Genomic DNA, 23,280 nt, shown 5'->3' on the forward strand with positions numbered 1-23,280 from the left:
ACAGACTCTTCCAAATCTAGAGTGTTGGTTGGAGCAGTACTGGTTCCAATGGGTGGTCTCATCAAATGGCAATTACACGGTTGATGACAGTGGAAGGAAGAGGCAAATCTCATATTCCCACCCACAATCTCATGGTACACCCACAATACCTGAACCGCAATCAGCATGCTCAGCTATTCAACACATGTGACTGCCTAGACTTGAGGACAAGCCTTTAGACAGTCATGTTTTGTTTGCCAGGCTCTCCCCCCCCCCCCAAAAAAAAAACTTACTAGTACGATGCTAGTTTTTTATGAGTTTGTGAGTTTCTGAAAAGAACCAGGGGAAACTCAACGTTTCAGACGGTATGGTATGCCCATTGTCAGGAGACTGAAGGGAATCTAACAGTGAAGGGAGATTACCGGTATGTTGGATTCCCAGTCTCCTGACGACAGGCAGAGCATACTGTCCAAAACGTCGAGTTCTCCCCTCCCCAGGTTCTTTTCAGAACCTGACAAACTCATAAAAGAGATTTGTCACATGGGCCTACCATAAGTCTTTATCGTATTGCTACGCCCACCTACATGTAGTGTGAGGATCAGACATTCATGTGGGCAGAACCACGGTTGAACATCTGATGTATGGTAGCACCTGTACATTTTATGTGACCCCACGCGCCAGCCAATCGGGTGCATGGTCTTCAGAGACTGCGATGTCATTTCAATCAGAAATGTGGACTCAACGGGTTATGGATGACCCGATAAAAAATGCCGCTGAATGGTCAGAATTTCAAGGTCAGGACGCAGCCTTGTGCTGCATAATTAATCGCCGAAACTGCTTGCACATAGACCCATGCTGTGCAAAGGGATCTTCCATAGACTAACCTTTGCCATTCAAACCTAAAATCTTATATGACATACATACATGACTTTACTTTGATATAAAATTTGCGAATGCATGCACCTATACACATTCGTAAATATCTGCTTTTACTGGTACCTGTACATTTATTTCCCAGTAAGGTCACCAGTCCCAGGCAAAGGACCACTGATAATGATATTTCATTTCAGAATTGTCTGTTTTCAATGCAGGAGCTTGTGAAGTCCATTTCATGAAGCTGTGCAATAAAGTCCATTTCCCTCTGTGTTGTGTATTGTGGATGTTCACTAAGTAACAAAATTGCGAAACGGTTTTGTTACAGACTTTAAATATCTGTGTCCCCAAAGCTGCATGAAACCAGTCACAGACCACATGGGAGGGGTGATTTACAATGTAGGCCCCCCCCCCAACCCCCCCCCCCCCCCAAAGCAAGAAGGTTACCAAATGCGTGGGCACCTGGGCAGCAGCCAAAGGGGGAGACCATTCACATGTGACGTCACCTTCTTTTGGGGGGGGGGGGGGCGGCTAAAGCCCCCTAGCGCCCCCTCCCCCGAACCACACCTGCTTTGCTTTGAAATCAACAGTGTTTGGTCATCCGTGACTGCAGAGATGCAAACAAGGTATCAACTTTAGGAAAGCTTATGGGTTATCCATTATGATAGAACCACTTTTACAGTGTTTTTATTTAAGTTTATCACTTTCGCAACCAATTATTTTCAGACAACCTTATTTTTGTATGCACTATGTATGAGTAGTACAAATGGGAAGTTGGCAGTGTTGGGCAATACATGTAGATTGTCAAAACACAAACTTCTTTAGTTGAGGACTGTGTTAACCACGACTTTATTTCGCAGCAATTTGAATTGTTTCTAGAATGGATACTGAATAGTAAACACTACTGTAAAATGTATGAATAACTGACTGATTGAAACAACTGCTCATGGGGCAGTACTTACTGTGGAAACAGGATGCATTCACAAGATGGAATTTGCATCAGGTTGATGTAATTTCAATATTAGGTTTTGCACTTCACGGATGAATAAACACTGTACATGTATACTCAGTCCCCCCCCCCCCCTCCCCGGAGTGAAAGTGAACAAAAAAGAAATCACTCCGATGGGACTCGAACCCATGACCTCACGTGCTGATGTAGTTGAAATAAATACTTAAGAAAAGATTTAATAATTGTGCATATATACATGTACCGGTATAGCGCTTTCCATCGTATCAACAATTTCAAAGCGCTTTACAATTATTACCCCGTTCATCAGGCCATGGGACCATACGGCAGTCGATATCAGTGCTCAATCGGTCCTCGACCCTCACAGGTACCTACCGTAGTTTTCGGAATATAAGCCGCGGCTTATACGTTGATTTTGCCCATGAAAATGCGGCTTATACACAGGGCGGCTTATACGCCGAGCCTTGAAGAATGAAAATGAAATTCACATGTGTATTTAATGTACTGGTATAAGAAGAGATATGTTGCTGAAATGAATTATCAATTAAGAAAGTCATTAACGAACCAAAACCACGTGCCCCGTAAAGGTACCGAGCGGTAAAAAGTACGGTGAAAGCTGTCTTCGATCAACGCTTGCAACAAGCCATACGTGATTCTAGTGCTGCTGCATGCAGCATGCTTTCCCCAGCGGACCACACCATTTGAGGTAATATAGGGGTGTACTATCTTGGAAACAATAATTACCAACATTTCCGCTGTTTAAAAAAAGAAAAAAGACGAATAATACTTTTTATGGAGTCCGAAACATTTCTTTATTCGATAATCAGTTGTTCAACGTCACAATATAATTTTTGTACTTGAAATGTATTCAAGAAACGATGTAAACCTCAAAACAGGGACTACATTGTACATCACCCCTTACAAAATTAATGGATTCGTCCATGAAAATGGCAGCATCGTTTTGACTATTTTCGAAGAAAGTTACGATCGAAACTTGAATACTGCTTGTTAGTAATCACAAAAATTTGATAAGTTTTGAGATAAAAATGGACCTGTATATTTTTAGGACAAAACAAATCAGCATCTGTTTCCACAAAGCAAGATTTGTACGTAGCGCTCCAGTCAGACAAAACACGCAATGGGGGAAAATCACGGTGGGTTGCATACTCTCTCACGTGCTGCAGGAAAATGTTGTCATAGGCTGGCGCGGCGCAGGCTGCCGCGCCGGGCGATGTATTAACTTTTACGGCCGGGGACCGGACGGGGCAGCCGGCAGCAATTCCCGGTGTTTATTTCTCATCATCAATTTCCACATTTGTTTGTGAGAGTATCGATTGTAAATGATTTGATACAACTTTTGTGGCCCTTTTTATAGCTTCTGTAGTGTACATGGAACTGGTTCAGAGCATTTTGGCTAGAATTTGGAGGCCTTACAAAATTGAAACTGCTGCCGTCGGTGCGGCTTATACGCCGACTTCAAATCTTAATTTGCAGATTTTTGCGTGCTGCGGCTTATACGCCGCGCGGCTTATATTCCGAAAATTACGGTATTTATAGTTAACTGTAGTTAATTTATAGGCAATTGTAGTTAAGTGTCTTGCCCAAGGGCACAAACACCATGTTCCTGGCAGGGTTCGAACCCACGTACCTTCGTACATGAGTCAAACACCGTAACCACTGGACCATGGCGTTCTATTTAGTCATGTATCTTGGTTCCTTCATTCTCAGAATATAGATGACTATGAATAAGGGATAAACATCTTAAACTTCTGCTTTACTGAGAACCTTTCAATGTCAAATGACCAATGAGACTTGGAATGCATGGGTTTATAACAACAAGTGGGCAGCAAGGTTATTATGCTCTGTAGAAAACAATAAACACTGTACAGGTGCAGTGCATTGTGTACATTTACAAGTGTGACCGATTTTGTGCCCAATTTCTGGATGCCTTGTGAATGTCTGCCTTTGCCACTCGCACTGTCTAACGCCAAGCTTTTGTGTGATCTTGGCAACTCTGATTTAGTGGCCAGTTAAAAATATTTCTGGAATTCCAACTTCCAAGAGAGAACATGTTCATCAACTCGTTTCCAGAACACGTGATACTATGCGTACTTCACTGACTGAGCAACCGAAGAATAGTTTTTGGGACCAATGTCAGAGTTGAGCAACAAGCACGTCTAAGCAAAGGCCGAGGCTGGAAATAACACACTGGTCTATGGGAGTGGCTACGGGCTAAAGCTGCTCCATATGTGCATGTGTGTTTTTCAAGCCAAGTAAATCGGACGCTGCAAAATTCTCGTCTGCACGACGGCTACATAATTTGTCAAGAAATACAATTCAATTTACGCATAGCGCAGGGCATTGTAAGTAGTTTATTGCTGAAGTCTACATATACAGCGGACATGACACGGTTTAAATTCTAATGACGTTCAGTAGACTTCAATTCCAATGTATGGTACGAGCCCCCCCCCCCCCCCTCCATTTTATGGAGGCCAAGTGTCCGGAGAAAAAAATGTCTATATTTAAGCATTGATTTGCTTATGAACCCCCCCCCCCCTCCCCCCCCCCGCAAAAATTCCTGGAACTGCCCCTGTGTAGTATGCGCCATGGCAGAATCAGCCTAGCACCGCAGCACAGCATGCACATAAACTCAAACATGAAAACCTATGAAATCACATGAAAATTACGTTCATGGAGAGAGGAGAAATCAAGTTCCAAACCAGTCATTTTAAAAAAATCTTGTTCCTTTATTTGTTTCTTTTATTTTCTATCTTATCGTTTTATCTTTGCTTCGTATATTTTTCAATACTTCGTCACTAAATATCGAAAACGTGTGCATTGATCAGTAAATGCATAGTCGATGACGTCGCCATTGTGTTCATCGCCATTGTGTTCATATCGCCATTGTGTTCATGGCTGGTTTCCATTCATCGGTTCAGCCTTAAAACTAAGAATATTTTTGGTGAAGGAAACCAGTTCACAACCAATGTGCACAACCACACAGAACCCACATGTAGGTACGATCGAGCATGCAGCGCATGGATCAAGGATCAAGGCGACACGTACGTATGGAATTTATGTACAGTGATTTCATTCTCAATTGATTGGGCTAGACGCTGGGATTCCGGTTTAAAAGTGAATCAAAAGCTTGTAATTACCACAAGGAAGGCAATACATGTTCACTCTTTTTCTTTTTAATCAACCATTTAAGACCAGCCTCAAAGGGACACTAGGTCCTAGAACAGCCCAATTTGGCTACAACACGCTTCATCAGAAATAACATTTAAAAGTAGGATATATACATCCACACAACTATCCTTTCAAAACTGGGCGTTTTTGTGTTATTCCTGTATTATGCGTGCGAGAACGAATTTCGGGGTCCACTTTTGCGACTCCATAAATTCGAGCTGTTTGGATGCTAGTTGTGATTTCATTTGTAAAGTGTTCGCCTTTTGAGGACGTTGAAGAAACCACTTTTTTTGCATTGGTGATTGGTCACCCCTGTTCTCGAAACTCACAACGTGTATATCGTACACTGAGAATGACATGAAAAACGTATTCGTACTCCGTCATGTCCGATGTAAACAAGCGTTTTTTTCTTTTCTTTTCTCAGGAATGGTAAGACATTAGGTTGGTTTCCTTTCAACCAGATGTTTGAAATAGGTAAATAGTAAACAATCCAAAACATAATATTTGGGGGGATTTCAGGACCTAGTGCCCCTTTGATATCATTCCTTTCATGGACAGGAATGTGCACACATGGCAAACAAGCAAACCCAATGTACATGTACATGTACATGTACAGGGTGAGCGGTAAAAAAACAAAACAAATGGCAGAACCAATTTTTGAATGAAGTTCTGCCTGTAGCACTTTCACAATCTAGGATATGAAAAGCCCAATTAATAAGCTTTCTTTCAGTACAAGAATCATTCAAATCTCTCATGTAATTTTGAAGTTACGAAAGTTTGAAAACAAACACCATTTTAAAGTTGTGTCCACGGATCACAAAAAAAGGTAAGTGTTTTTTAGCAAAACAAAACAATTCACATGCATCCCTATGACAATTGTTTTCATTTTGCATAAAGAACACTTAATACCTTGCTTTACTAATTTTGGGATATAAAAGGTGTCCCTTTTCTAGGAAGAGACACAATCTGTGAATTTACCTTCCAATTCTTTAGTTGTTTCCATTTGGTGTGTGTGCACAAAAGAAAAAAACAATCAGTTTGCACAGTGGGGCAACAGCTGATGTGAGTACAGATATCGACTTACTTCTAAAATACACGTACACGACCGATCAATGTATTAATCCATTTCAAAAGCACAGATGTTATTGAGTACACGGTGAGTCCATGTGCGTCATCATACGGGACATTCACTATTGTATTCAAGCCTGTGTAGACAGTATAACAAAAAGAAGGAATCCTGAGGGATAATAAAGAGTGGTACCACTAGACATTATCACTCATGAAGTTGGCTGTGAATTTACTTAAATATGTAGTGTGAATTTACTTAAATATGTAGTGTGTCATACAGGCAGTGTCGTAGCTGAGAACTGGAAGTCCGAGAACAGCAAGTCCGAGACTGAGACCAAGACTGAGATTTCAGGTTTGAGACTGAGACTAAGACCTGATGGTTCCAGACCATTAGACCTCAAGACCTCACGTTTCAATTACATAAAAGTAAAGTAAAAAGAAAAGAATATTATGCATAATTACATGTACATACATTTTTGTACGTGTACACTTGTACAGGCTGTGTTTTGATAAAAGAGTGTACTCACAATATACGCACTCCATGTCTAATACATACATTTGTAATCCAATACCGTGGAGTTATTTTTTAAGTAACCATGCGTGATGTAGATATAAAGTCTTTAATAAAACATAGGCCTACATTTAACAATCCTTCTATGAGACTGTCCTGACAATTTTTCATGTAATTATCAATGCTCATATAGTTTAATGTGTGCGTTCTTTCAGCAAAATGAAAACAATTCACACACATCCCTATGTGATTTGTTTTTCATTTGCTGAAAGAACACTTACCTTTTTTGTGAAAGTTGGACAGAACTTTAAAATGTTTGTTGTGTTTAAAATTCCGTAACTTGAAAATTACATGAGTGATTTGAATGATTCTTGTACTTAAAGAAAGCTTATGAATTGGGCTTTCACATCCTGGATTTTGAAAGTGCAGAACTTCACTAATTAGAACCCTGTTATGGAAACAGGCATTGTCAGCCTGGTTATAACTTGGGTCAATATTGGTCAAGACCCCCATTGGTTTGTACACAGTAGGCCAAGAGGTAAGGAAGAACATTTTGACCATTGGTGACCTCTTAAGCAAGAGGAGGGTTAGCTAAAACAATGGTCCCAAAATGTGGGTTGTTTTTTTGACTCACCCTGTTCATCAGCCATGATCTCAAGGCATTCATGTGCGTATATAGCGCCAAATCCATGCTGACAAATGTGGGTTAATGTGGAATTGGTTGTGGGTAGGCTGATGACTTTTGGGTCATCATCGTTTCGCCCATGGGAGAGAATGTAAGACACCAAGTTTTCTTCGCATACATTTTCTGCTTCCAGCGGCTGTCGCCTGGCTGTTACACGAACTGCGTGGTTTGTACTCTACTGTGCACTTTTGCAAAAGTGCACAAATTGTTAAGATTTGGGCTGGTTAAGATTTGAGTGTTAAGATTTGGGCTGGTTTACAACTGGGCTACAGTAAATCTTTCTCATTGGACTGCCATGAGAACCGGTCATGCAGTAGCTAGGCAAGTATGAGTGGTAAGGCCTCAAAAAAATATATATATAAATAAATACACAGAAAAGAGAGATCAAAACTTTGGTTTGTCCAAAATTGTGGTACGTCCTCACTGTACTTTTCTGTGCTTTCTGTGCTTGATAAGTCAAACCTCAAGGGAACAGGTTCAAAATTTGACTTAAGCAAAGTTTTGAGTTAAGCAGGGTTGTATATCATTTTTATACTACTGAAGGAAATGGATTCTTTTTTTGACTAAACAGTTGTTTTGATTTATCAGCGTTTGACTCATCGAGATTTCACTATACGTATACAAAATGCAGAGCCAAGCAAAATTCTTCCTTCAATTTATTGAAAGTGATATCAGCACAAGATTCCACGGCACCATGGCATGAAACAAGCGGTTTATTTGAATGTGGCAATATCAAAAAAAGTTTCAAGACCGGATTTTTTAAAACGCGGAAATCTGCGGATCCGTTGAAAGTTGCATGCCTTCATAAAATATGAACTGGCCGATGTCAAATTAAATATTTGCCTGCCTGATCACCCTGCATTTGTAACTCAACAAACGCATGAGCTCTACTTTGTACTGAAACAGTGTTCTAATCAGTCATTTAATTTCTGGTCACAATGTCTGTAGCTGAGGATCATTTAAATCAGAGTAAAGTATTTCACAATAATCCTTTCATAAGGAAGGAATACATGAGATAGTTCACCGTGTACATGTACATGTATATCTACACATGTGTACATCGCCACTTATACTAATAAGGGTGTTATGGAAAACCAGTTGCTCATACAAATTAGGCTTAATGAGCAATTTCCTGCGAAGTGGGGACTTCCCTGAAGCAGGCAACAGGTTGTGAGGTTGCCTCCTCATGTAGAAATACATGTAATAGAGCACACTAGAAGGTATAGACTGGTTCCTGGTCCTTTCCTATCATTTCAATGGCTAACATCTTTATTGTGGAGGGAACCAGTTTGCCATGCACTACTGATCAAAAGATTCTTAGAGGCAGTTTTTTACGTCCAAATGTATTTGAGAAGCATTTTGGGAAATTCAGAAATATTTGAAAACAAGTCAGGTGTGTTTACAAACACAAATGCCCCGCAACCGTGACTGTTCCCATGACATAACGCCACTCTTTTAACATCAACTTACATGTACATGTACTTGGGTCACATAGAACGTTCATTGACATCACTAGTTTTTCTGTAGGTTTTATATGAATTAATCTCAGAATGAATACGAGATTTCTATTGTTTTAGCCACTGTGACCTTGACCCTCGACTTTTCGGCCCCAAATGCAATAGGCTCTATAGGATTACCGAGAACAATCTGACAAACCAAATTTGAAGTTCACATGTGAAGTATTTCTCAAGTTATCGTGCTGACAAAATTTCTTTTGTTTTAGCCACTGTGACCTTGACCCTTGACCTTTCGGACCCAAATGCAATAGGCTTCTGAGAATTACCAAGAGCAATCCACAAACCATATTTGAAGTTCACATGTTAAGTATTTCTCAAGTTATCGCGCTGACAAAGTTTCTTTTGTTTTAGCTACTGTGACCTTGACCCTTGACCTTTCGGCCCCAAATGCAATAGGCTGCTTAGGATTACCAAGAACAATCCACAAACCAAATTTGAAGTTCGTATGTTAGGTATTCCTCAAGTTATTGCGCTGACAAGATTTGTCCGGACACACCCAGCCACCCACCCACCCACCCAAACGTGTGTTCACCGTCGATCGTGGACATCCTATTGTCCCTCTTTTGTTTTTAGGAAGACTCTCATAGGCTTTGTACACGACCCCAATCGCGGACGTATGCTGGGAATCATGGACAATATTGTTCTCTTTTGTTCTCTGGTATTTTTCGTCCACGGTTTGAAAAGATGAACACGTATACCCACACACCCACCCACCCACCCACGGAAGGACAAGGCGGAAACAGTATGCCCCTTCGGCTTTGCCGCGGGGCATAAAAATGTGTGTATTTGTACATAGAATTTGGGAGCCAAAGAGAATGTACAGGATTGCCTCATGTTCTGTATAGCAGTGTTTGTTACAGCGGCATTCTACTGTCATTACATTTTTAGAATCATCAAGAAATAACTTACTAGTGGCAGAAATGTAATGATGTTGTATTTCTGGTTTCGTATTTTGTTGGCTGGGTAACTCTCTTCTTCAGGTCCATGTCGACCAAGCCACACATCACGTGGCTTCAGTTCCTTCTCCTTGAAGACCACCCTTTTACATGACTGACAGCAACTGTTGAGAAATCCAAATATACTTTATGAATACATGAAAGTTATAACTACTGTCTGTCATCTCAACTTTTGTCTCACTTTTGAGTTTACTATATAGGCTGGAATGCACGCAAATATACTGTAGTTGTCCTAAACAACTCTTTTCCCTTCCAATCTAAGGAAGAACTTCTGTAAATTCTGTGAACCATTTGTTTACATGTACCCGGTATCTGCAATCTGTATGGGTTTTAACAAGCTTAGTAAGCCAATCTCCAATCTTATTCAATTTTTTTCGAAGGAACACGTAGGAGGTACACAAAGATATTACATGTATGTCCCTCTCAAATAAAATACTCGGTCATATTAAAACGTTTTGGTCTTGCAAGTTATCTGCCATTAACAAGATGTTTTCATCTCAACAAGATGTTTTTAACTCAACTTTTAATCTCCAAAGAAGAAACACCACAAAGCTTTTTTTTTCTGTGTTAACTAAACCAGATTGTGAATGACAATACATTGTATTTACCTTGTACAGGAGTCATATATATTGCTGAGGCAGCCACATAATGTTCCTCTCTTTTTTCCCTTCCTTGTTAAGCTTTCATTTTCGCTGTCCATGCCATCTTCAGACATGATGAGTGGCACGTCATCCAATGGACCTTCCTCCTCAAGATCTTGGCTGTTACAAATTACAAAACAAGGAAGAATCAAAGATGGTTAGACTGAAGCAAAATGTACACTTGCTTTTGACAGTTTCACACATCCAATCGTTTGTCTCAGAATTACACAAGTACGTGTACGAATGTACGTGTGCTAGCATTCTTGCATTGTCCTTGTACATGTACAGTATAATTTGGTGTATTAACGAGAGCTCCACTTGACTAATAGCAAACTTCCCAAAGCATGCCAGGTGGAAAAAGCTCACCATGTGACACTGTGCAATAGCTAGCTAATGCGAATATTCAGGCTTGAACATGAACCATAATCAATTGTAAACATATGTCTGTTGACTGTCTTTATGTTAATGCTTTAAACGACTTTATTTACTCATTTATTCAGGCAGCTAACAAGATTTTCATTATGATTTGTAGAGTCAGCAATGTTTTTAACCCTAACTCCCTAGTGTCTTTTACTAGGAACTGGACCAATTCCATCAAAATCCATCAATCGCTGTGCGTCTAATACAAAACTGTACATGACATAATGCAATCCACCACTGAGGTACTGGTTGACATTCATGGACTTACTACACATGGCTTTTAGCACAATAGCAGTACAGGAAGCTAGGCAAAATCAATCGGATACCCCTAGCACTGCTTCAGGCCATTAGGAACCAAGTCCATCATGCTCCATTAATATTTAGTCACGCCAGGCCTTCTGGACAAAGTCCTCCAAAATCCACCAAACTGGAGGGATGGATTTTGATGGAAATGGGGTGGTTAGGATTAATACACTGTAGTTAATGCATACCTGCACCAATGGCTTGCATTCCGCCAACTTTTTTACATGTATGCAACTGTGAACAATAGCCACATCAGTCATTGACTGAAGAGGTATCTGATAGGCCAATCAAATGGTTTACTGCTGCTCAGAGATAACAAATAAATGAAAATATGTTCAATAAACAGACAATAATGTTCTAAGCAGAAGAAAAACAGGAATAAACTAGACTTATGTTTGTGGACAAACATATGGCTGTTTCGACATTTTGTTAATGCGTATGTTCAAGTCATGTTATATACTGATACATGTAGATATTGCACATCCCAATGTAGATACATACATGTACCAAGTTAAAACAAAATCGGACCCATAGTTCTGTTGATATAGGCCTTAGAAAAATGCACCTTTAATATGACGTCATACATGTATGTCATGTGATGACGTCATCATGACATCACTTCAATTTTCATCTATAACACATCCCGGTCTAGGTATATACCAACTTTCAACCCAATCGGACCTGTCGTTCTGGAGATATAGACATATTCAAAATATCCACCTTTATTGTGACGTCACGTGACACGTGATGACGTCATGATGACGTCAATGAATGGCACACATCTTCAGGTGCTGGTCTAAGTGTATGCCAAGTATAAAGGCTATTGGATTGGTTTTAGTGCCCAAAGTGCCATGCACAATAAAAATGTGTACAAATGCTGTGGGGAATGGCTGAAAAAGAAGCAAAAAAACACCTTTAACGGAAACAAAGGCTGTTTCGGCAACTTGCCGAAACAGCCAAAAATAAATGATGCAAAGGTGAACAACTCCTTTTACGGCGATTGGCGCCCGCCTCGTGCGTGCTGTCCAATGTCGAGCAGAATGCAGCTGTGGCGGTGCATTGTAAATTTAGGACTATGAAATACTAACTCAATGGTAGTATTGCGCATGCCTACGTGAGGCTTGTGAACGTTCAACCAATAAAACGGTAAAAGGCACTGGATTTCGTAGGAGTCCAAATTTCATGTTACACTGGAAAAGTGTTTACAACCAGCCAGCCGGTCCTTTATCATCCGTTTATGACTGGCCGGTGGCCACGTGATGGGCTCTCGACCAATAGGAATGGGTAAACTGTCTTAGGTACTTATGAATATTCATTAATACATACATTAATACCTTGAATACATGTGAACACACATACATTATCTCATCATCATCGCATCTTGCTGTCTGGTACATCATCATTGCGACTTCGTATTCAGGAGATGGGAATCAGACCTATATGTACATGTACATGTAGGCTAATGCAACTTTGGACTTCAATCATCAGAAAAAGTTGAAGCTTGATAAAAAAAAAAGGGCCCAGAATCAGAGAACAAATTCACCACAAAATTGTATTTTTAAAAGTAAGTGATTGTAGTATTGGCCAAGACTTGTAGATCACATTAATTATGTTCCGAAATCAGTACATTTTTCAAGAAGTGAAAAATCAGACATTTTTCAGCTTCGCAACTTAATATTTAGTGTTAGAGGATAGTACAACAGTCTGATGGAAATACACGTAGCGACTAGTATAGGCACAACTCGTTTATAAATAGGAGACTATTAACGGCAGAGGTAGTCAGACTACAAATGGGAACCAGTCTATACATTATCATAATTGATATCACGCGAACGGTAACAAAATCGCGCTCGATCTTGAAAGACTCTCTCCATGATCATTTTAGGCAATTATACTTTGGGATCACATCAGCGGGCACTGGGCATGATCACGACGTCACTACCTTGTCATTCAAATGAATCAGGAGTTTAACGTGTCTAGGGACATGACAGGAGCTCTCGGAAAAGAATGGTACCTTAGTACCATCATCTTAATTCTTGATCTGTACTGGATCCGGAGGTGGTGTATTTGGTACTTTGGGATATATGGGGCAATTTTTGGTAATTTTATCAAAATCACCATCTCAAACCCAAGCTTGACTGGGTTGTTGAAGTCAAATCTTGGATGCTGATGTTGTCCAAGGCCAGTCTCAATGTCAACATCCGACCACTCACAATTAACATGATTACGCACCAACCTTCGGTCTGACAAGGGTTGATTAAAGGCTGCAAACAAAGTATGTGCGCGGTCATGTTATAAGTAATTACAGTCAAGATCTCACCCTCTCAGTTACACTAGGCAGTGCTGCTTTTTCTTATCTGGTCAAATTCTTCGCCACAATCTGTTTACCAGTAAGTGGGGGTATATGTGATGCGATCAAGCTAAATGAGTCGTTTGTCGGCCCTGGTCATTTTTTTTTTTACGATGTGAAAAGAGCACAATCCCAGCATTTCTGCTGTGAAAACCGCATGCTGGTACCATCTTTAGTTAAAAAATTATGGAAACTGTCAGAACACCAAGAGATGCGATGAAGTGATGTGATGAAGTGGCCCTATTTTGGCCTGAATCTCCGAATGAAAGTTCCCCACAAACCACTCATTTAGATTGATACTGATAGCGCCACATATTCGACCGGAGGCAGAATCCAACCGATCGTTACTAAGCAAAAACCTTAGGTCTGACTAGGGTTGATGCTATGCATCTCACTCTCTCATTTACACTAGTAGTCAGTGTCAGTTTTCCTTATGTGCTCAAATACTCCCCTTTTTACCCTACATGTAGTGCTAGAAGGCACACAGTGTGCCTTCCAATTCTAGAAGTAGGAATACCAGCTGGCTTAATTTGGAAAGAATTCCGGATACAGACGTCACTTTTTTCAATAAAAGTTTAAGCACCAAAAAGTTACATCCTCTATGGTTATTTCCTCCAGTTTCCCCTCCTTGACTCTCACCCTCTTCCCTCCTCCATTCCTCTTTCTTAATCAGTTACATGTACTTACTTCACGGACATCCATGGGAATCGAAACCTGGGAGGGGAGAAACTGTCATTATTAAACACACCAGCCTTAACCACTCGAATGCTTGTTGGCGTTGAGGGTCTAAATGATGTCTTTAAAGTATCCATTGAATAAAGACTAATGAATATTTAATAAATTAAATATTCATGAGAAATTAAATATTCAAGATGAGATATTGCAGCGTTATTAGCTAGTGCATTGTCATGCGCACCGCAGACTTCCAGACTCTTCAATCATTAACAACATGGCTGCCTACAAGGTCTGCTGCCAAACGATGTGTGCACCTAAAATGAGCTCTAAAAACACCTTTTTTTCTGAGATGTTTTCAGTTCTATGGAGCCTTGTCATGCTTGTGGATTTGTCTTCAATTAAATCACAAGGTCAGCTAAAATTTGATGTGTTTGGTGGCAGATAAGTGGGGTCCGTATCTGGAATTCTTTCCCTCAATTTTGTGGAAAGAGAGCAGGGTTTTGATTTATGAACGGAACTTGTAAAAGATAGAGGTGTCCTAAACTACAAGACGGAAAGAATGTAATATCCCAACGCCACTTCTTTGAGTGCACTTTCAAAGTATTTTCAGACAAAATGGAAATGTTTCTCTGTCCCAGATTCATGTCTTCTCAATCTCAACATTTTCATTGTGTTTTTGCACTGCGCTGCAGACACCAGTTTCAGAATCATTTACGTTAAGGCCAAATAAAAAACAAAACATGTTTAGGCGAAGTAAAAAACAAACATGTTTCTCGTCCCCGCCCGCTTCCTTTTTGGAGGCCGCCTGGATTTTTTTATTATTTTTTATTTTTGAAAAATGCAGTAAAAAAAACACCGAAAAAGTCCACAAATTCATCGGAAAATAAATTGTAGACCAAAACAAGTCTAAATGACACTGTAAATATGTTCAGTTCTCTTGTCCAACTTATCTTTCATTTTAAAAGTGTCTTTGAACAGTGGAAACACCAACGGTTGCAGGAAATTTTTAAATGGCGGTCATCTTGAAACAAATTTAATTTTTTTTTTTAAAAGCCCCGCTTCCTCCTTTTTTTCAAAAACCCGGACGAGAACATGTTTTTTTTTATTCGGCCTAAGCGTCCCTGCCCGCTTCCTTTTTGGAGGCCGCCTCCTTTTTTTTGGGGGGGGGACAACCGGAAAAAATGATCAATTTTAAACAGTGACATCATTTTGGCCTCTTTCTTTGTTGCATCTAGCCCATATAAAGCTGGTAGGTCATTTCCTGAGTCCAAGTGGCGGCCATTTAATAAAAAAAGCTTGAAAAATAGCCCACCCGGTCGTGTTTTTTTTTTTTTACAAAGTCTCCTCCTTCCAGGACGCTAAACATGTTTTTTTTTAAGTTGGCCTAGGCCGAATTCTCTTTAAAAAAATTCTGGAATTCTCTTGAATTAACCTGTTAGGCCTAACTGTTTATCGCAAAATTAAATAGGCCTAAAGTAATACAGAAAATGTGCTTGATTCGGGGTGGTTTTGGCTGAAAAATTGTTTTTCTTGCGTGTACTTTTGTTTTTTCCATGCAAAGCAGTTTTTGATCGATTCGGAACTGTTTAGGCCTAAACAATAAAACATGTTAAACCGATCCGGAACAACTAGGAAAAGTGGCATCGGTACTTTTGACCTGGCCTACTCCTAGAACTATGTAGACCCATGAACGTGGCGTTGTATACAACGCCACGCGCCTCCCTCGGGTAAGTACTAGCGAAATCATTCTATCTTTTGATCCGCTACATGTAACCATGTATAATTTTGCCCATACGTAAATCACTTACTTGTTAGGTTTCCTGTGAATTCACATGAGTGTTGGATCTGTCATTGCCAAGATATTTTATGTAAAGTACGGCACAACTTTGTCACAACGAACATTTTGAAAATGATCAGAAAATCAAAGACAGGCATGACAACTCTTGTACCCCGAGTCCCGCATGTGCAAAACGGTTAGAGTCCCACCAGCGGGTACCCGACTAACCATCTTACATAGCAGGCTGACCGTAATACCATGTACAATTCTGCTAAATCCACTTTGAAGGTCTGCCAAAGTATAATTGCTGGTCCATAGTGCAATGATTTGTTTCAGGGATCTTTCAATAAATGAAGGTTTTTCAAACCAAATGTGCCATATTCATCTAATCTTTTTTCATTTTCCTTCATCTTCATAATTCTGCCGAAAAAAATATTCTGCTGGATTTTCTGTACAACTCATTTTTGTATGCAATTTTCGGCTAGAACGGTCACTCCATCGTAGTAACCGCGGATCACTTTAGAGAGTTTTACTAGTAGATTGAAGCATGGCTATCACAGGTCTAAGTACTCCTAGAACTATGAGGCTCCGCTCCACTACGTGGAGCCTCATACTCATAGTTCTAGGAGTAGGGTCTAAGAACTATGACATGTATGATGCTCACGCGGAGCATCATAGTTTCTAGGACTGAGTAACTTTTGACGTCGCAAAGTCAACATTAAAAGAGTTTAAAGTTGGAAAATTCTTTTGTAGTATCTCCATTACTCAAGGTAAATTTTTAACCAATATCACTTGAATTCGAGGATAAGTTGAGCCGAAAACACATAGGAAATTATTGCGATCCGGAACTAGGAAAAAATCCCAAAACAATAGGCCGCCTAGGCCTATCATAAAAATCATTTTGTTCTCTTTAACATGTTAAAAAAATTAGAAAGGGGCCTAAACTACACGATTACCACTAGTATTTCCTACCTGTTTAATTCGGTATATCTACTGTTTGTGGCTCGAGAATGCGGGTTATTTGTCACGATTCTCAATGAGTAACGATCAGCCATAATATATTTTCTTTACTTCCGGTAATGGAATTGTGGGATTTTTATAAAAAAAAAAATCACAAGTCATCTGATGGGATGATGATGATGTGAGCTTCTGAAGTCCGCCCTCTGTTGACGTTAATGTGCTGCAGAATTACTAGAGTGGCTCCCAGTCCCTCCGTCATCGATTCTCACTTTGGGATTGGAAATAAATACAGAATCAAGTAGGCCTAAATGGCTGCATTTCAACTTGTAAAAAGGACATGAAAAATGAATTTCATAATAATCATAATAATCAACAACAGAACATAGGGCCTTTTCGCATTACGCCATTTTTTTGTATCAATAACACGTCCTATACTATGCATGTACAACGTTTCAAATTATACGGTACAAGGATTTTTTAATTTAGAATGTAGCGTCTGTGAGATATATTATCCTCAAAAAGAAATAATCCATATTAAATCAGACGTATCGGCCTAGGTTCATACGCAATTTTGAACCATTCTCAATATGCGACTTTAAAAATGCACCTTTATGATGACGTCACATGCCTTACGATGACGTCATCTTGATAGCACTTGTCAATGCACATTTTTGCATTGTGGTCTTGGTTTGTACCAAGCTTGAAGTCAATGCAACGAAAGGAAGTGTTTAATTTTGGAAGGGGAATGAATTTGTAAATATTTTTTAAAAAATCATAAAAAATCATATAACACATCCCGGTCTACCTACATACCGAGTTACAACCCGATCGGACTTACAGTTCTGTAGATATAGGACTTCAAAATATGCACGTTTGTGATGACGTCACGTGACCCATGGTAACGTCATGATGACGTCTCTCTTCGGCATACAATTCTGCCATAGGGATTATGTCTGCAGTAACTTTGAATGATGTATGACAAAGATTAATGCCAAAAGTGGCACTGAGAAGAAAAAAAACGTGTACAAAGTCTATGGGATTTAGGCGACAAAAAGAAGAAGAAGAAGAAGAAGAAGAAGAGGAAGAAGAAAGAAAAAAAATGAGAACAAAAAGAAAGGCTTTTTCGCAAATTTGCGAAAAAGCCAATTACCGGAAATAACTGAAACTTGGTTACAGCCTGATACACCCCCGGATCAATTCGCAGTATGGCTGGCTTTTCCTCACTTTTTCAAATGACAAGAAATGAACGCTCAGGAGGCGGAGTAGCCTTTTATGCCAAGCATGCTATGAAGGCCAGAAAACTGTCATTACAGGTAACTGATAACATCGAAGCTCTTTGGATTAAGTGTCATCTCTCATCGTGTGCATAGTTTACCTTCCACCCCTGATGCTCAACGGACTACATCAACCATCTACTCTCGACTATTGACAGGCTTTTTGCCGACGACACCATGATCTACATGGCTGTAAAAGGGAAAGGGGATGCCAAGCTACTCCAGCAGGATCTTGACACCCTATCATGCTGGGAAAAAACCTGGATGATGGAGTTCCATCCGGAAAAGTGTGAAGTTATCAGTATCACACGTAAAAGAAACGTCATCCAGTATCCGTACATCCTCCATGGCCAACAGCTCACAATCATGTTGACCAGACAAAGTATCTTGGTGTTAACATCACCAGCGGCTTCAGATGGAATAAACATGTGGATAACATCACTGCCAAGGCCAGCGACATTCTCAATTTTCTCCGTCGTAACTTAAATATTAGGAACTCTAGGGTCAAAAAACAAGCATACAAATCACTTGTCAGGCCAATCTTGGAATATGGTAGCACAGTATGGGATCCATATATACAGATGTTCTCATCACTAACTTGGAAAAGGTTCAGCGTCGTGCTGCCAGGTTTACTCTCGACAGATACAGGTATACCTCAAGTGTTGGAACCATGATGCAAGAGCTTTCAAGGCAGACTCTGGCTGCCGAGAGACGCAGGCTTGCAAGGCTGACTATACAAGATGAATAACCAACAAGCTGCAATTGACATCTCAAAGTATTTGTCTTCCAAGAACCATAGCAATCCCAGACGAACGGAAAATTCTCAGGCTTACTGCATCCCTCACTCAGTTCGAGACTACCACAGGATGTCATTCTTTCCTCGCACTGCGAGGGATTGGAGTGTCTTGCCACAATCTGTCATCCAGGCACCAACTGCCGATACATTTAAAGGGGCTCTAACTAAAAATTAAGCCGTCTCTCGCATCACACCCCACCAAAAGTGCTGTAGTCTTCAATTGTGAAGTTAGTGCTCAACTGGAAGAAGACGAGAAGAAGAGAAGAAGAAGAAGGGCTTCTGGTCCAGTATCCTGGAGCCGGTATTTCGATTGTGGGAGATTTTAACGACTTGGAAACTTCAGCAATCCTTAACGATGACCGCTTTGCCCAAGTTGTTTCCCTACCCACAAGAGGTCCAAATATTCTGGACGAGATCATAACCAATTATGCCTGCAGTTCTACTCACAGATTCGAACTTTGAGTCCGATTGGAAGGAGTGACCACAATTGCGTTCTTTGGATGACCAAACCATATAAACAAACGCTACCAAATGAAAAATTGTCCGTCCAATGACTGAAAGCGGTCGTTGGGCATTTGGTACTTGGATCACACTAGGTCACACTTGGGAAGAAATTTTTCAAGTAGAGGACCCTTTGCAAAAATGTGATCTTCTATGTACGAAGATTCAAGAACATTTGGAACTTCACTTACCCGTGTTTTTCACTTCCACGAGTCTGACAAACCTTGGCTTTATGGGAAGATCAAAGCAGTTATCCGACAAAGACAACATGAAATTCGCAGGTTAAAAACACAAAAAGCGAGCACTCATGATGACTTACCTGCACGTGTGTTGCGGGAGTTTGCACATGAGATATGCTTCCCCCTAGCTCATATCCTCAATGTCTCCTCTGATCTTGCCAAAATCCCTGTAACTTGTGTAACTTGCCAAAGTTACACCCGGTACCCATTCCAAAATAAAACGTCCTACTGTTAGTGATCTCAAGCCTATAGCCCTCACCAGCTGGTTTGCCAAAAATGCTGAAACGTTTATAGCAAAATAGTTGTTAGAAGATCTGTCAGGAAATGAGATTGATGTAAATCAGTTTGGAAACCAACGTGAGCTGTCTACTTGCCATTCATCAACTGTATGCGAATGCTGATAATCCTAAGTCGTTGTCCACCATTGTGCTAACTGATTTTTCGAAAGCATTTGATCGAATTGACCATAACATCCTGATAAGAAAGTTGATTGAATTAGAAGTACGGCCATGCATTGTGTCTTGGATCATGAGCTTCCTTGAAGATCGTCAGGAACGTGTAAAGTATACTGCCAAATACTCTACATGGGAAACAATTCACAGTTGGGTCCCTCAAGGTACCAAACTTGGCCCTATTTTGTTCCTTGTCATGATCAGACCCCATATTACAAATAATTATGTTGATGACTTAACTTTTGTTGAAAGCCGAAAATGCATACAACCATCATGCATCAACAATCCTTGGTCTACAAATTAAACTGGACATCTACCAATAACATGAAGTTAAATGCAACCAAATCAGTTTCCATGACAGTTTCATTTGCCAAGAATACTGACCAAGTTGCTCCTTTGTTTATAAACAACATTCATCTTCAGAATGTGCAATTTGTTAAAGTGTTAGGTGTGATCATTCAAGATGACTTAAAGTGGGAAAGTCACGTGACTGAAGTAATTTAAAAAAAAAACCAGAAAGTTGTAGGCCTACATGCTCCGTTCCTTAGGTTAGGCTCCGTCAGCGATCTTTTAGTAAAGGTTAGGGCTTCATCAGACCCGTCTTGGATTTTTTGTGTACCTATATTTTTCCGGGCACGTGGTCCATGGGCGAAATCTACGCAAGCTGCGTTGGACCCAAATGGGGTCCAAAATGTTGAGGGGTCACCAAGCTACAGCAGTGAGATGACAGTGAGATGAATTAGGGATCGAAATATCACTGGTTCGAATCCACCTATGCCCATTTTTCATCAACTATTTTTCTCTCCAAATTTATCGCTGGGATAATTTCAAAGAGCCGAGAACTACTGAATTATTCGTGATGGCTTCACCCACACTGAATAAGCCATTTGCGAGTTAAATTTGAATAAAATCTGGAACGCTGACTTAATACAATGCTTTGCACGTTTTAACCTAGCATTCTCCCGACCAAAGAGACTGTTACTATATCACATGATTCGGGGCAAGCCTTATGCTAGCAACCCCAGCTCCGGCATGGTCTGGTGTCTTTGTGCCATTCTCACCCATTGTGAACGATGTATTGGTGCTGAGCGTCTCTTACGTAACTATGCAAGAGCTTGCCCCGAATCTTGTGATTAGCAACAGTGTCTTTGGTCTGGAGAATTCAAAGTTAAAATGTGCCAAGCATTCTGAGCAAGTCATTGTACCAGACGTTTTTCAAAAGTAAATCCCAAAGGGTATAGGTTACTCGCAAATGGCTTATTATTCATGATACATGGCTTCACCTACCAAGGGAAAAAATGCATACGGCCCATGTCTGTTACTCTGTTGCATTAGTAGTGCGCCTCACACGGCATATTTGGAACTGTTCGCAACTTCGCAAATATAAGCCATATGGTTGCAAGGGTGAAGCTTGGCTGGTTGTCAAGTAAAGCTAATCCGATTACGTACTTAGACGCTGTGAAATTCGTGAACCCCCCAAAACATGGCCTTTTGAACGTTGTGTTTCTCAGAAAATATGCTCAGTATGATTGAAATGTTAAATTATAACGGAAGAAGAAATTCTAAACTCAATACTGGTTAATGGTAAAGCAGACCTCCAAGTCTGGAAGAAATCGTTTGAAAACGTCCCCAAATCTTTGTATTTATATCAATTTCTAGGAATTTACGAAAGTTGTTATAAGTAGTTGAACACTTATATCATATAAGTATATTCCAAATTTCAGCTTAATCTGTTGTTGGTAATGCTTGTGTTACAGCTCGAACAATCTCTAAGGAAAATCTCGACGAGGATTTTTCCGACCCAACTCACTTGCATGGTTTTCATAGCGCCGTAGACGCTACGGTTGACCAATTTCGGCCTGGCACAGCACAATAACGACGGGTATATTAGCATATTCATTAGCGTCAGCTGGCGTGACTTGGCGTGCGTCTCGGTATCGACCAATGGAAGCCGGCAAAAAAGGGTGATATTTATCAATGAATAACTCGCGAAGGAGGCTTTTATGCAAATTTTTACTGTACACCATAATGGATAGGAACCTTATTAATATTTGTGAGGCTTGAAAAGATTGACAGACATTGCTAACGCCAGTGTTACAGCTTTCAAATATGCACGTAGCCAGGCCTATTTTCCCAATTTCAACGTTAACGAAAAGTAAAGAACATACCACAACGATTTTTAGCACATAGTTGGATCATTATAAGGGAAATAAACCCTGAAAGTTGCATGAAGATACGGTCTTCCAAACTGGAGAAATACATTTTCAAAGATTTCGCCCGCCTGGGTGAACATGTGTGTGCACATGTAGTTTCATTCAAAATAAAGTGTACGTAACCTTTAGAAATCGCCCTTCGCAACCACATGGCTGCTATTGTCTTGAAAATCCTGCATGGTACAGGTGAGTAAAAGTTTTTCTCTATATTTCCCTAGGATTTCCTGGGGATTATTTGACCTTTGAAAATGGTTAGAAAAGCACTAATTAATGTTCAACAGTTATTACGTGTTTTAACGTTTATTATGTCCAATCTTACAAGAAAATATGTCTCTCTTTTCCATTTTACTTATTCCATTTTTATGTGTATATTCGTGTAGATTAGATGGATATGACTGTCAAACTGCAATGACGAATTGCTTTGACCTAGACCACACATTCAAAAAAAAAATTAACTCGCAGCCTGCCAAGGTACAGACTATTCCGTCTTAATAATTTCCGAGATTGTTTTGGATATGTAAATAATTCAACACCTGCGCATGTGCTACTTCTTGTGGTACAGCTAGTGGTATTGCTTGACGTCATGGGGACGAGGTTGGGCGATCAAGTAATTCCCGCCTTCCAACACAGTTGTAATGACTCGAGTCAATGACTCGAGTCCGACTCGAGTCACAATTTTTGGTGACTCGACTCGACTCGAGTCCCTAAGGGCAAATGACTCGACTCGACTCGAGTCCCTCATCAGAATGACTCGACTGAATGAGTCAAATGTGGTGTCGCCACATGTAGTAGTCCGAATGTAAAATTAAAAAAGCCAAAAAATGACTTTCTCTTTTGTGTTATTTATTGTATAGTCAAATATTTGTGACTCGAATTGACTCGAGCTAAATACATTACTCGACTCGACTCGACTCGACTACACACTGTGACTCGA

The 23,280-nt window shown here is 40.2% G+C and overlaps 1 protein-coding gene across 1 annotated transcript in view; it reads right to left on the minus strand.

Moving 5' to 3' along the window:
• LOC119739560 (probable phospholipid-transporting ATPase IIB) overlaps positions 1-17,019 on the minus strand; it is a 52,425-nt gene extending 35,406 nt beyond the window's left edge. Inside the window, exons 1-3 of the mRNA XM_038214550.1 lie at positions 16,884-17,019; positions 10,354-10,506; positions 9,699-9,849 (exon numbers count right to left, since the gene is read on the minus strand). Of these exons, the coding sequence (XP_038070478.1) occupies positions 9,699-9,849; positions 10,354-10,506; positions 16,884-16,966 (387 nt within the window). The 5' untranslated portion in view covers positions 16,967-17,019. The remainder of the gene's footprint in view (positions 1-9,698; positions 9,850-10,353; positions 10,507-16,883) is intronic.
• Positions 17,020-23,280: the final 6,261 nt, after the last annotated feature.

The sequence above is a fragment of the Patiria miniata genome, unplaced genomic scaffold (assembly GCF_015706575.1).
Source record: "Patiria miniata isolate m_02_andy unplaced genomic scaffold, ASM1570657v1 HiC_scaffold_30, whole genome shotgun sequence".
Lineage (NCBI taxonomy): Eukaryota > Metazoa > Echinodermata > Asteroidea > Valvatida > Asterinidae > Patiria > Patiria miniata.